The sequence below is a fragment of the Notolabrus celidotus genome, chromosome 14 (assembly GCF_009762535.1).
Source record: "Notolabrus celidotus isolate fNotCel1 chromosome 14, fNotCel1.pri, whole genome shotgun sequence".
NCBI classification, from domain to species: Eukaryota; Metazoa; Chordata; class Actinopteri; order Labriformes; family Labridae; genus Notolabrus; species Notolabrus celidotus.
The window spans coordinates 7,532,445-7,547,609 of record NC_048285.1 but is presented as its reverse complement, the minus strand read 5'-3'; the positions used below and the strand labels follow the sequence as shown (position 1 = coordinate 7,547,609).

Genomic DNA, 15,165 nt, shown 5'->3' with positions numbered 1-15,165 from the left:
TCACAAACTTTATCGTTCCTGTTTTCTTTTCCGGGTTTCCCTGTTTTATAAAGATCCAGAGTATTGATTTGATTGTTCGTTTGCTGAGTCACGCCTTTGGACAGAATGCCACGCCATCCCGGAGTTGAGTTTTAATAGAAATTCTATACATTTTAGCACATTTTAAGTTTTTAATGTTTTTAATTTTAAGTTTTTGTTTCGAAGACTGCGCAGTGAGTGACTCACCTATGTGCTCCTCCACCCAGTCAGTCAGCTGAGGACAGGAAGGTCAGGAAACAGGTAAAATGAAACACAACATTAGAAATAGACAGGATTAACATTATCTTATTATGTACCTGCTGGTTTAAGTTAAGTAAGTCTCTCTATTTTTATTTTATTAATTAGAAACAATTACCTGTTCGTTGCCGTCCTCTTTTATCTCGCTGTTAACTAAACCTTACATGTTTTGATTGTGAATAAACTCCCTCCTGCAAAACAGGAAGGGCGGGTTTTGTTTCTAATGACTAACATTAGTTTTATTATTACAATAGCACCAAGACAGATTTAAAAAAATATCCAGTCCAGCATAGGTTTTATAACCTGTTATTTACATATTTAAATATGACACTCTTTTTGATGCATTATTTACATATAATAGTATAACACAACAATGACAGGTCAGGGTTTAACACACAAGACACACTTCAGAATAGGGCAAGAACTATTAGGGAATGACTAAAGAACTCAAAAGTTAAAGAAACCAGAACAGCACGTAGATTCCAACCACTGAGAGCTCAGGATGACATTTGAACATGTTTGGCCAGCGTTCAAAAACTCTCTAAACTCTAAAAAACTCAGATGATAATCTTGTTTTATTGTTTTGTGTTCATATTTGCTTTATTTATTTATTGAACTGTGTTTTATTTTTACTGTGCAGCACTTTGGTAAATGTTTGTTAAAATGTACTCTACCAATAAAGTGGATTGTACTGCATTAGACACGGTGAAAAAAAAACAACTTCTCAATGTTGTTTGGAAGAAAATAATTGACATATTGTCTTAATTGTTTTTTTAAGAGATAAAAACTCCTACTGGTTTAATCCACTGTCAACATTTTGTATGGTGCTCTGAGCAGCAACAAATATTGACTATGCTGACAGAATAAACAGGTTTATGAACCAGTCTCACCCAGGGTGTGTCACTGTCCAAACCCCATGTGTATTCCATGACATATTCACACAGTGAGAATGTGGACTGACTGTTTACCTTGACTGTCCTCTGATGTTTGATCTTGGCTGTCATTAACCGCCTGTCACTTGGTTGTACTTGCTAAACAACCTCCTCCTGTTCTCATTTTTCATGACATGCAAAATCCTGTTCTTGCTCTCATTTATATTTCCTCCTCAGTCGTGTCAGGAAGCTATCTTGGTGGGTTGTCTGTCTGGAATACGGCTGTGCTGCAGTAATACAAGCTTAAACATCAACATCAACTGAACATCCAGGTAAAGATAGTCACTTCTTTTTTTAGTGCAGTTTTTGTTCATGATGGAAATCTACAAATCTTTTTTCAGAACAGTAACTATTGTTCTTTAAAAGATTGGAGACAATTTTTTGTTCCTGCTTTGTTTTAGTGACAATTTAATACACGAGCCATCAGGAGTTCATCTTTAATGTTTTAATATCTTTTAGCACTCCCTTTCCAGCACAAGACAACCAGCTAACACATCTACTTAGATATAGCTGTTCACCCTCACCAGCTTGCCTCAGACTTACACTTTTTACCCTCTTTCTTTGACTTCCAGACTATCAATCCTTCTCACCATGTTCAACCCACCTGCTCCAGACCACCATGAAGAGGCCTATGTCTCTCTGATGGGAGGCTTAAGAGAGGTGGACCTCTCTGGGGCCTCTGTTCCCTGTGACCTGGTGCTGATTGGAGACCATGCTTTTCCTTTAGCAATGAACCAGCAAGGCCAGGTCCTGGTCGCTGCCTCTTTGTATGGCAAAGGAAGAATTGTGGTCTTTGGTCATGAGGGCTACCTGACCCAATGTTCCGAATTGGTGGAGAAAGCTCTGGTCTGGCTAAGAGGTGATGGATCTTGCAACCAGTCTGTGGGGGTCCACAAATCTGTCAAAGGGGTCGCTGATAATCTCAGCAAATCCAGCTTCCAAGCCACAGTTGTGGGTGCCTTTGATAAAAGCCAAGAGGCTGGTGTGTATGTGACCAGTGCCTACACTGTGGCTGAAGAGGCGAAGGACGTGGTGGCATTTATGAAAGCTGGAGGAGGAGTGCTGATGGGAGGGCAGTCGTGGCATTGGTCTTCATGTAACCCAAAGGTCAACACACTGCTTCAGTTTCCAGGGAATAAGGTGTCTGGTGTGGCAGGGATCTACTTCTCTGAGCATCATGGTGTGGCAGAGTGCATACCTGTCCACCCACGGATCCCATCCTCCTGGATGTCTGTAGTGTGAGTGAACACTAAACTTTTATCTTATTGCACATTTATAGTATTAAGTATTACACTTTGCAAAGTTACAACTTTTACTCTAAAATACCACACACATTTGACCCTCCCATTTATAAATGCATAACTATAATAGAGGATTATCTTTATGATCATTCATGGGAATGATTATATATTATTATATATATTATATATTATTATATTTCATTGCTGTAATATTAACAATATGATATTAAAGCTCCTATGGGGTGTTTTAAGCTGTTTATGAAACACACTGTAATTAATACTGATGTCTCTTTATGACCTAAACAATAAAACAAAATCATCAGCAACAAGACTGTATAATGTTATATTTAATGTTTGCACCTTCTGCTGCAGGGTAGGTGTCAGACAAAGTGAGTTACAGCTTACTTTAAAACAGTCTATCAATCGATCCATCCAATATATACAGCTTTTTACCATTCGGGGTCATGGAGAGGGTGTGGCTAGAGGCTATCCCAGCTGTCATTGAGGCTAGAGGTTGATGGAGTACACCATGGACAGGTCACCAGCCTATTACAGGGCTAACTTGTACAGATAACGTTTCACGCACACATTCACAATTTAAAGTGACCAATTAACCTGACTAGCCTGTTTTGGGACTGTGGGAGGAAGCTGGAGTAACTGGAGAGAACCCAGACATGCAAACTTCACACAGAAAGGTTTCTTCCCAGCCAGGGATTTGAACCAGGAAGCTTTTGCACTTTAAAAACAGCCTTTTTTAAAAACATTTTAAACATTAGTGGTTTGCAGGGACTGATATGTTTGACTGTCACCAGCAAGCAGGAAGGGTTTTATTATAAGACAACAAAACTCACACATGTACGAACATATGGACAGGATCAGCAGAGATTTGAGGTAGCCCTTCATTTGCCATAGCAAACAAACAGGATATCTTGATTACCTTAAAGTCTTTTTAATTGTGAGTAGATGCACAGACTGGTAGTTTAACTCTACTCAAATAAAATGTAATCAGAGTAACTGTACTTTTACATGTGTAGAAAATGTTGGTACCCCCCTGCCATTTTTACAGCGATGTTTAACATGTTTTTTTGGTGGCTCGTTATTCTTTACTTTATTCCCATATACTGCAAAGGAGTGAGTTGAGTTTTTATAATCCTAGATTTTTCAGGGCAAAAAGTTGAACATTAATTTGCCAAATTAGAGCCCCAGCTGACTTGAATGACACATGGGTGCATTGTAGTCGTTTAACTTAGCTCCACCTCTCTGTCTTTTTCCAGGTCGATCAAAAGTTAGGCTGGGTCAGTATTTCCGATGTGGCACTGCCATCTTTAGGTTTCATAACTTTTATTCAGAAACCAATGGGTGACATCATCAAGTCCATGGTTTATACAATCTTTGCTGCTCACATAGTAACTATCTAGACTTTGTCATGTAGAAACAAGATAAGCGAGTAAAGAGTCTTTGTTAACAATGAGAAAATTACTCATGTATACATATGTTTCTGACTGTGATTCCATAATAGACTGTGGCCTCCTCTCCTCCTTTCACAAACAGTATTGGTAAGGACTTTCAGGATGACCTGGAGTTCTTACTTGACGGGGTTTCAGAGTTTGATCTGCAGGGTGGCTCCTTGGCTTCTGAAATTCTGATCCATGGCCCGCTGGCCTTTCCCATCGGGACCACCAGCGATGGACGGGCGTTCCTGGCAGGAGCATACTACGGGCAGGGACGTGTCATTGTGGTATCTCATGAAGGATTTATGGGAGTAGAGGTAAAGATTATCATAGCACATAGCTTGTATGATACATTTTATAGATAGACCACAGGCAAACTAATCTTTAATTCAAATATGGTAACGTTGCCTGTGATTTTTGCATATTAACTTCTGGCCACTAGCAGTTGACTGCCAGTGTACTGATGTGCCAAATCTATAAATGTCTTTTACAAACTACTGAATATCTTTCAATATTTCCCTTCTCACAGAAACTGGCAAAGTTTTGGAGCAATGCTGCTCGATGGTTGGATGAAGGCCGTCAGGGGGTTGTTGGTGTAATGCCTAATACAAAACATTCACTCACCAACCTCAGCAAATCGGGCTTAAAGTGTGAGGTGTCTAACTTCAAAAAAGACCTGAGCGTGTTTGTGTGTAGATCGAACAGCGACGATCATGCCGGGGACATTCAAGACTACGTGGCAGAGGGAGGAGGCTTGGTGGTGGCTGGACATGCTTGGTACTGGTCACAGGTGAATCGTGGGAAAAATCCTTTGACAGATTTTCCAGGTATGATGAAGTTCTACAAAATATAGCTGAGACATTTCAATGACAAAATAACAGAATGCATGCATCGACATCAAAGTGCTATTGTTTCTTACACATTTAATTTCATGTCCCCAAGTGAGAAGGGCATTTGGAGTTATACAAACATAGGGTGTGTTACAGGAATCTGCAGGGAGCAGATATGATTTGTTATGCAACATTTTGAAAATGATAAGCTAATGCACAATTAGACATACACACTCAGATTCAGGTGCTAAAACAGACATTTTCAAGAGAAATAAAAGCTGGGTCCCCGGGACTCAGGATTGGCTTGGCTAAACAAAATAATATCATGGAGGTACAAACAACCAGAAGTAAACCAGCTAAAGGTACAAATTAATCCATTTGACTGCTAGGTGGCATGAGACAGAAAATCGGTGTCCAACAGAATCCCTGCAGGGACTGAAAAAAGTATGTATGAAAAGACTGTGCCGGCTATTCTTAGGGATGATCAAGGGACGAAGAAACAACATATAGATGTCTGAACACCTGCAGTTTAGATGAGTAATTTTTGGTTCTGCTCTAATTGGAATAAATCATCTGACATGTTTGACATGTCTGACAAGTTGTAAGGCAGGATTGTTTGTATCAGATCCAAAGAGCTGGCAGAAGGCAGGGCCAACAATCACAGAGAGAGGAGATGGGAGCATGGCACATATTTAAGTTACGCAAGGAAGTTCTTCAAAGAGTTGCACTACGCTGTACAAATGCGAAGAACCACAAAAATAGCTGAATAATACCGGTACAATCCATCTTACGCTCTCAGCTAGAGTACCACAGATATCAAACCAACTATATGAATGTTGCACAATCACCGGCTGCAAACAAACTCACCTGTACTATCATTATGGGAAGGCAGTTGAATCCCTGAGTGTTTAAATCTGAGATGTTGTATATATGTTGAGTTTTGTAAATGTGAATTATGGTTTAAAATATGTTACCGTGTGTATATATGTCACCTACACCTTAAATGTTTTGTTAATGGCATATTTTTGCATAAGCAAGACAAAAGAAACATTTCTCCCTTTTGGATTTTTGCATATGTACATGTGCTTTTATTTAAGAAAAGGTCAACCCATAGACAGGCCATACACCAATGATAGCAAGTGTAGCCTGTCACATCTTTTTTTATCTTTTTTTAAGTTGGATTTTTGGGCATTTTGCCTTTATTTGATAGGACAGCTGAATAGAGACAGGAAATGTGGGGAGCAGAAAGTGGGGGGAGGACATGCAGCAAATGGTCAAAGCCGGGAGTCGAACCTGCAACCTCTGCGACAAAGACTATAGCCTCTGTATGTGGGGCATGTGCTTAAACCGCAAGGCCATTGATGCCCAAGCCTATCACAAGTTTACAGATTTATTAGTATACAGCTCTGAAAATGATCAGTATTGAAAAAAAAAAAATGTCCCCAAACAAAGTGGGAGCTACAGACGGATACGTGACTTTGCTCTAATATCTTTCAGGGAACCATGTCCTGAACAAAATGGGTTTAACCCTGTTGGCTTCAACAATCAAAGGAGACCTATTCAAGGCTCCCGATCCCAGCAAGGCCAAAGACAACTACCACTTCCGCCAAATGCTCCGCCGCTTTGCTGGCCATGTTACCAAGGGGGAAAAACTGAGCAAGCAAGATGAGGGAAATCTGAAAAAGCTGTCCGATGACTGCTCCACCTTTTTGCACATGAACTCTCGTGACTGCTGCTCCTACACGCAGGTCGTTTCCACCCTCACCGACGTCTTAAAGACAACGGGCTTGCCTAATGTGAGTAAACAAAAAAATACAAACCCTTTAAATGTGTTCCAATAGAAGGAAACAAAGCTGACAGCCAAAGTGATGTATAAGAGCGACAATAATCTTATTCTAATCATTTTTAATAGAAATGTATTCTTTTAAGGCGTGTGAAAAATGCCCTGTCAAGAGCGCAAAAGACCACCTGCTCCTCAGTGTGGGGGCAGATGTGTATAAGGCCTGCCCAAATCCTGATGCCCTGCTGCCCCACCTCATCAAGGATAATCCCGCTCTGCCAGTTATCTACAACCACAAGGTTATGGTGAATGTTGACACAGCGGGTAAGGACACTTGTTTATGAGTTCAACTTCAATACTGAATGTGAACATTTGTGATTCACTATATTTCATTAACAGACTAAAACAACTACATTTTATGTGTTCGAGACCTGATAAATTAATCTACAGAGCTCAGTGTCAAAAAGGAAAGAGGTGAAATGTGTCAGCGTAAATATGACGGTTGGATAATCTTTGTTTTTGTATGTGCGTGTGTGTGTGCGTGCGTGTGTGTGTTTGTGTTTGTGTGTGTGTGTGTGTGTGTGTGTGTGTGTGTGTGTGTGTGTGTGTGTGTGTATGGTGTGTAAGGAGGGGATGAGTGGGTCAGTACAGGTCTTTACCTGTCTCCTGGTATGAAGACCTTCGTGTCCTTACCAGATCAGATTGTCAACAAGGGATGGAAGGTATTGTGCACACTATTTTCTTTAGCTCATTGTGTTTCTGTCATGCAGTAACCTACAGGGTTGCCACTTAAGTTAATCTCAGTTAGGCCCCCATACTGAAATATCAAACCTTTCATTAGAGTCACAATGTTTATATCCTCGTGCAGATATCTTGTTGGTCTGTGTAAGGGCCTGTGTCTTCTAACAGAGCTGTTGCGCTGGAAGCATCAGCAGCTTCCAGTGCAACTTCTATCTGGCACCTACTGGAACTAAGTTAGAGAAGTTGTCCTGATGCACTTCCCTTAGCAGTGACAGTTAAGTCTGTTTGAAAATTCTGTGTATGCTTCATATTTTGCTTTTTTTCAAGGCCATTTTAGAATCTGACACTACATCTGAAATAAGCTCACTGGCCTTTTTAAAATACTTATTCGATAAAGGGTGTCATCAAGATGGCTACACTTTTTACTTATAGTCTTCTGTTTCTATTAATGTTGTGCCCTCCAGTGTATGTCCTGTGACTAGTGTCTTCAGCAGGTTCATTCCAGGTTGTCCTCGCCATACCACAGTACAACTGTAGCAAAATTCAGACCAAGAACTTTAACCACACAGCCCTCTGGGGTCATACAGTCTTTGAAATACTCCAGTCATTACCATATCTATCTCTCAAGCCTTCCATCCTCCCATCCACTGTACAAATGCACAATCAGTAACACATAACCCATGTTATCCTCAGATCCAGATCGGCTGTCAAACAGACAAGCTTAAGGGTGACGTCCTGAAGAGAGCACCATGTGTTCATGAGCGATTTCCTGTTACCGCTGGGATGATGCAGGTGTGGAACCTGTGGGGGGGACTCATCTACCTGGTGGCCCCACCCAAAACAAAAGAGATGGGGCTAGAGGTCACAGTGCAGATAGCTGTACCTGCACCATACTACAAATCTGGTGAGTCTGTGGTGGGTGTCTCCTGACTTTTGGTTTTGACTCCAATTTTGTTTCAGATTTCAGGCCAGTGTCAGTGAGGAAATGTATTCCAGCTTCAAGGCTAAACTGTACTAAATAAGTAAGTCAATCTTTTCTCAATCTTCTGGTGTTCTTTTCAGGTGTGACATCAGCAGCTGATTGGTCATTGCTGCGCACAGCTCCCGCACCCTGGGCAGAGCTGGAGTTTGCCAACATAATCCTCACCGTACCTTCAGAGGTAGTTCGAAAACTGGACCGCCCTGATGAGCTGGCAGTATTCTGGGATGACATCATGAAGGGCATCGCTGACCTGGCTGTCATACCGCACAAATTTCCACGCAAAGAACGCTTCGTTGCAGAGGTGCAGATTTCCCATGGTAAGTTTGGTTTGGCACTTTTTTGAGTTTCTAATTTGCAGTCCTGGTTCTTATTTGCATATTCTGTGAGTAGTCCTGTGGAGATGGAGCCTTTCCCAACTCATGCTTGGGTGGTAGCATGTTGCTACAACGAGGCAACCTCTGGTTTTGAAATCTCAAGCCAATGCGCACAATGTGACGCCTGTGTCCATTCGTGAGCTTTGATTTAGGATGTGCGAGATGATGTGCTTATAACAGCACTGCATGTGTTGTGGTCTTGTTGTCTGTATAGTGCAATGTAAAGAACTGTTTTTTAATAAACTAAATAAAGCCTGGCAAACCATTTCTCCTCCCAGGTTGGATGCATGCAGGTTACCCGGTCATGATGCACAAGGCCACAGCAGCTGCACTGGTCAGCGTGGAATATGCTAAGACCAAAGGCATCTGGGGCCCCATTCATGAACTAGGGCACAACCAACAGAAACGCAGCTGGGAATTCCCATCACACACCACGGAGTGTACCTGCAACCTGTGGTCTGTCTATGTGCATGAAAACGTGATTGGAATGAAAAAAGAAAAGGTATAGTACATTTGTTCTATTATTTCTACAAAAAAAGACACAGAGAGTTAAAAAATTAACCCCCAAGAATTTACTAAGACAACGGAGTTTTACAATCACATAATATCATCTTGTTCAGGCTCATAATGCAATGACTCCGGAGAACCGGAACAAACGAGCTGAGGACTATGTCAAGGCAGGCAGGAAACTCAGCAGCTGGAGTGTGTGGACGGCCCTGGAGACATACATGCAGGTGGGAGAGTTACTTTATGCTATATATGAACACTTTGTCTCTTTTCAGTCAGCAAAAAGAAGAACAAAATTACATCCCTTTTTTGCTCGTGTGGATGACAGGCAGTGTCGGGGGATACGATGGACAAGCAAGCAGCATTTAGATTTTTCAGATGAAATGAGTTTATTCAGGCTGACCTTTTGGGCAGCAGCAGCTCAGTCTGTAGGGACATGGCCTGGGAACCGGTCCTAGCATGGCGCAAGTTTGGACATTTTGCTGGTAGTTAAAGACGTGCCAATCTCCTCCTGGGTACTGCAGAGGTCCCTTTAAACAAGTCACCGAACTCTCAGCTGCTTGGGGTGCTAATCAGTGTGCTAGACCCCTCACCAGACACTTCTCCATTATTGCATGTTGGGTATGCAGGTGTGTGTCTTTCACCCTATGTTGTGTGCAGCATGTTCCAACAGATTAAAAAACATTGTATTTTCCAATATCTTTATCTTCTTCAAAAGTTGATTTTAAAAGAAGTAACAGTGTTCATTGACTGTTAATGCATTAATAAATGTGTGCCCAGCTCGGTCAGAGACTTGTAAAAGCTAAGCAGACTATAAACATCAGACTGAAAACAAGTGAACAAAGATGAAATGCCACCAAAAAGATTTTACAAGTCTTTTGTCTTAGCTTATTTATTTAGATCACTTATTAGGAAGGTGACATATAACCATTATTCCATAAAGTCCCTTTTTCCACAAGAGTGTCAGGGGTCAAGGTTACAGCTGTACCTGACCCTATTACCTAAATGTTAGGTGCTTCATTTAGCCGTGGGTATGACTTTATGCAGCTCACTCAGTGGGCGAGTTTGAGTGGCGAGGGACCGGTTTGACTCAGGCGAAATCAATCTCCACTCAGCTGATATACAGTCATGGCCAAAAGTTTTGAGAATGACACAAATTTTACATTTTCACAAAGTCTGCTGCTTCAGGGTTTTTAGGTGTTTTTGTCAGATGTTTCTATGGTATAATGAAATACAATTAGAAGCATTTCATAAGTATCAAAAGCTTTTATTGAGAATTACACAGAATTCATGCAATAAGTCAATATTTGCAGTGTTGACCCTTCTTTTTCAAGACCTCTGCAATTCTCCCTGGCATGCTGTCAATCAACTTCTGGACCAAATCCTGACTGATGGCAGTCCATTCTTGCATAATCAATGCTTGGAGTTTGTCAGAATTTGTGGGTTTTTGATTGTCCACCCGCCTCTTGAGGATTGACCACAAGTTCTCAATGGGATTAAGATCTGGGGAGTTTCCTGGCCAAGGGCCCAACATCTTAATGTTTTGTTCCCCGAGCCATTTTGTTATGATTTTTGCTTTATGGCAAGGTGCTCCATCATGCTGGAAAAGGCATTCTTCATCACCAAACTGCCCTTGGATGGTTGGGAGAAGTTGCTCTCGGAGGACGTTCTGGTACCATTCTTTATTCATGGCTGTGTTTTTAGGCAAGATTGTGAGAGAGCCCACTCCCTTGACCGAAAAGCAACCCCACACATGAATGGTCTCAGGATGCTTCACTGTTGGCAAGAGACAGGACTGATGGTAGCTCTCACCTCGTCTTCTCCGAACAAGCCTTCCTCCAGATGCCCCAAACAATCGGAAAGGGGATTCATCAGAGAAAATGACTTTACCCCAGTCCTCAGCAGTCCAGTCCCTGTACCTTCTGCAAAATATCAGTCTGTCCCTGATGTTTTTACTGGAGAGAAGTGGCTTCTTTGCTGCCCTCCTTGACACCAGGCCTTCCTCCAAAAGTCTTCGCCTCACTATGTGTGCAGATGCACTCACACCTGCCTGCTGCCATTCCTGAGCAAGCTCTGCACTGGTGGTGGCCCGATCCTGCAGCTGTAACACCTTCAGGAGACGGTCCTGGCGCTTGCTGGACTTTCTTGGGCGCCCTGGAGCCTGTTTGGCAACAATTGAACCTCTCTCCTTGAAGTTCTTGATAATTCGATAGACGGTTGACTGAGGTGCAATCTTACTCGCTGCTATAAACTTCCCTGTTAGGCCCTTTTTGTGCAATGCAAAGATGGCTGCACATGTTTCCTTGCAGGTAACCATGGCTAACAGATGAGGAACAATGGTGTCATGCACCATCTTCCTTTTAAAGTGTCCAGTCACTCAATCTTGACAGATTGATCGCCAGCCTTGTCCTCATCAACACCCACACCTGTGTTAATGTGTGTGACACCTGTGTGTCGTTGAAATTATGTTAGCTGGTCCTTTTGTGACAGGGCTGAAATGCATTGGAAATGTGTTTTGGTGATAAAGTTCATTTTCAAGGCAAAGAGGGACTTTGCAATTAATTGCAGTTGAGATGATCACTCCTCATAACATTCTGGAGTATATGCAAATTACCATTATAAAAACTGAAACAGCAGACTTTGTGAAAATTAATAGTTGTGTCATTCTCAAAACTTTTGGCCATGACTGTAGACTAAGGCATGATTTTACTAAAATTGCTAATCAAAATTTAACTTCTCCAGAAATCTAACCAGATCATACATTTCATTAAGAAGTAAATAAAGTAATAGTTTACTTTTAATTTCCTCTAAACAGGTAAAACATGTTTAAAAAAAAAACCTGATTATACTGAAAGTAATATTAACCAAAGGAATCCTCTTAATGATCAAAATACAAAACCTTAGACAAACAAAGATTCATGAGCGAAAGCAATGTGCACTGTTTATCCAGCCTAAATATTTACACTTATTGAACTGCATAAAGGAAATTGCAGTCTCTTGCCCTGTTTGAATGCATCTCACGCATCAGACAACTGAAATGCTGAAAAGGGAATTTTAACTGAACCACACAGCTGTTTTTTCACATTTTTTTGTCTTTGTTCTCTTCTTTGTAGCTCCAGGATAAGTTTGGCTGGGATGCCTTTAAGAAGGTGTTTGGAGCCTATCACACGATGACCGACGTCCCGAAGGACAACCCAAAAAAGATGAACCTGTATGCGGAGACCTTCTCCCAGGCCGTGAATATGAACCTGACTGGATTCTTTAAGGCCTGGGGCTGGCCAATAGAACCCGAAACAGAGAAGAAGCTCGAAAAACTGCCTTCCTGGAGCGACCATCCCATGGTCAAGTACAACTGAGCTCAAGACTGTTGCTGCTGAGAGAAGGAGGAGAGAGATGTATTCAATGACTACCAAATTTCTAAACTTTGGGGGCAAATTCACAAAAGATGTAAAGCTGCCACTGATAGCACCATAGATTAGACACCACTGCAACACTTATCTGCCCCATTCTGTGTTCTGATTGTGAAGGAATATGGTGTAGTGATATTCTGCCGTACAGCCAGATAAATCTTTTAAAATGGAATTAATTTAGTGAGGTAACATTAACCCACACAGTGCTATTCCAGCCCTAGGAAGATGACAACCTGACAAGCTTCCCTTTCACTTTATGTGGTTTCTGGCATTTGTGTTCTTGAACTCAATGTTTCCTGCAAGATCACTCATTTGTATTAAAGGGCACTGGTTTTGTGCCAAATGTACACACATTGGAAAATATTTAGAATCAGCTTCACAGAACAGAGATACTTACGTTACCAGTGCAACTTAACCGTACAATGACAATAAAGATATCTATCTATCTATACCTTTAGCAGCAAAAACAGACGTGCAATCCTTTTGTGAATTTCCTCCAAAGATTTTAGAGACAAATTCAATTAACTGACTTTTTTCCTTTTTATATTGTCATTATATTTATTGCAATATTTTAAAAACAAGTTACTAAAAGCTCAATGATTGTTACATTTTAGAACAAATAATAAAAAAGGCTTTTGACTTAAGTAGCTCAATTTGAGGATAAATGTTAGTTTTGTTAAATACTTTGAAACTGAAACTGATTTTAAAAACTGTGTGATTTGGAAAAGCAGCACTAATGTCTCTGCTGGACCTTTAACTTGATCCTCTCTTTTTTTGTCCCAAGCACTTTCGGCTGGATCTGTCGTCTGTTCGAAACTGTAGTTAATAATGTATACAAAACAAGTCAAAGTGTCATGGTGTGTTCTCAGGTGTTGGGCCCAGAGCTGAGACAGAGACACAGTGGAGATTAAAGTCAGTTTATTCAACACAAAACAAAAGAAAAAGAAAAAGGAAAATCTAAGATGCTTGCGTTAAGGGCTGGCCTGGTGAAAAAACTGGTGCAGCAGCACTGAGCCACACCTACACCACACACAGGAAGGAGGGGGCAAAGGCAGAGAGGAGGGGTGAGACAACAGAAAAGAAAAAACACTGCCACAGACACAAAGTCATTTATAAGACAGATATGTTTTGTTTCGGGTCTTAACTCTAATCTCTCTTGGTCTCTTGGTCTTCCATTGTACCTACTTTTTTTCTCTTAACACGTCTACTGTAAGTGCTACACAATGTAACACAAAGTCCCTCAGGCTTTAAAATGGGTACAGCTTTTTTATTTCACTACAATGATATTTTGCTTAACTGACAACGAAAAAAAACACCAATAAACATTCACTGTACCACTTGGCTTATTCCTTTTATTTATCACATGTTTCTGAAATGACAAGAGTAGTTGTGGTGCATGAAATACACAGTTAGATAATCAGATTCACATAGGCCTAATCATATAGTTTGTGTGGCCCTCATCACACATAGTACAGAAATTAAAAAGGGTATAACAATCCCAAGAAAGATTGTGATATGGAGAGCTCATTGCAAGTGTTGGAACTTACCGCTAAACCACTCATTCACTGAACATTTATTTTCCAACTATGAGATTTCTATTTAAATCACTTAATAGGTCGTGTTTCTCACCACAACGTTTTTAAGACAATCAAAGTGTTTTTTTGAGCTGGACGTATGCGTTAGTTCTCACCAGGTTTGTCATTTGTAAAGTAAACATTTAAACCTGATTATATAAGCACTCTAGATTAGAGCTTGTTGAAATGTGGGTACACAGCAGTTCAGTGGTTGATGTCAGACAGTGTGTTCTTATCTAAAGTAGGAAGGCTGGGCAGTGCTTGCTCATATCAGAGAACCACACCTGTTAAGATGCCATGCTTAGTGGTTTGCGTTTGCTTTTAGACAAACCAAAATTCAAATACATCAGGACGTTTCTTGCAGTGAGGATCATTTTTGATGTCTGACTTTTTAATTTCTTTAAAAAATAAATGAATTACTCTAGCCTAAGGATCCACAAATATTGACTCTTAGTGAGAACAGGTTTCTTGTCCAGTCATGCTTTGGGTTTATCTTTGTTTAATCCAGCATGTAAAAACTGTTAGCTTAAAAACACACAGACTGTTGACAGACAGGTGTTGTTAGTTATGTCCAGTATGTTGTCATTCTCCACTTAATCTCACATAAGCTCAAACACTTGTTGCGTGTAGACTTGCCTTCAATTGTCTGAACCTTTTCACGGAAATATCTCTCTTTGGTTCTTAATCTTATCTCATTATTCATCCTACTTTATTGTCAGACTGATTACTGTGACTGTCTTTTCATGAAAGTATGTGTCACAGTAAGATTAGGATAGAATACATTTAATCAATATCATCAACTTTTTATTGATCTTTTATTTGATCATATCTTGAATTTGAATGTCTTTTTGCTTGATCTCACATTCCTTCATGCTGTTAATTGAACTGTATTCCTATCCCATGTTTCCTTGTGAAATAAAAAGCTCGTGTAGGTTCATGCCCCCGTGATGGTTGCAGTAACATGGTTTTACTAAACTAATATAATTAATATTTACAGCTTGAAAAATAAAACATAACCTAAATTTACATTACGTTTTTAGTTTTTTTTTTAATCCTAACCTTTGGAG

General features: G+C 40.5%; 1 protein-coding gene across 2 annotated transcripts; it reads left to right on the top strand.

The window, feature by feature from the left end:
- The first annotated feature begins 7 nt into the window (after positions 1-7).
- LOC117825956 (TRPM8 channel-associated factor homolog) lies at positions 8-13,865 on the top strand. 2 transcript variants are annotated; one of them, XM_034701965.1, is made up of 14 exons: positions 8-123; positions 246-279; positions 1,386-1,480; positions 1,781-2,446; positions 4,001-4,217; positions 4,430-4,727; positions 6,228-6,526; positions 6,660-6,834; positions 7,138-7,232; positions 7,945-8,155; positions 8,314-8,550; positions 8,886-9,109; positions 9,228-9,341; positions 12,228-13,865. In XM_034701965.1, the coding sequence occupies exons 4-14, from the start codon at positions 1,800-1,802 to the stop codon at positions 12,468-12,470; spliced, it is 2,760 nt and encodes a 919-aa protein (XP_034557856.1). In that variant the 5' UTR covers positions 8-123; positions 246-279; positions 1,386-1,480; positions 1,781-1,799; the 3' UTR covers positions 12,471-13,865. The 2 variants fall into 2 exon arrangements, with proteins under 2 accessions (XP_034557856.1, XP_034557855.1); XM_034701964.1 differs by having other exon boundaries at positions 205-279.
- Positions 13,866-15,165: the final 1,300 nt, after the last annotated feature.

Coding starts and splice junctions, on each gene's coding strand:
- LOC117825956 (XM_034701965.1), top strand. CDS start 1,800: ATGTTCAACCCACCTGCTCCAGACCACCATGAAGAGGCCTATGTCTCT. Junction 6,835..7,137: donor GGTGAATGTTGACACAGCGG/GTAAGGACACTT, acceptor ATGGTGTGTAAG/GAGGGGATGAGTGGGTCAGT. Junction 8,551..8,885: donor AGAGGTGCAGATTTCCCATG/GTAAGTTTGGTT, acceptor TTCTCCTCCCAG/GTTGGATGCATGCAGGTTAC.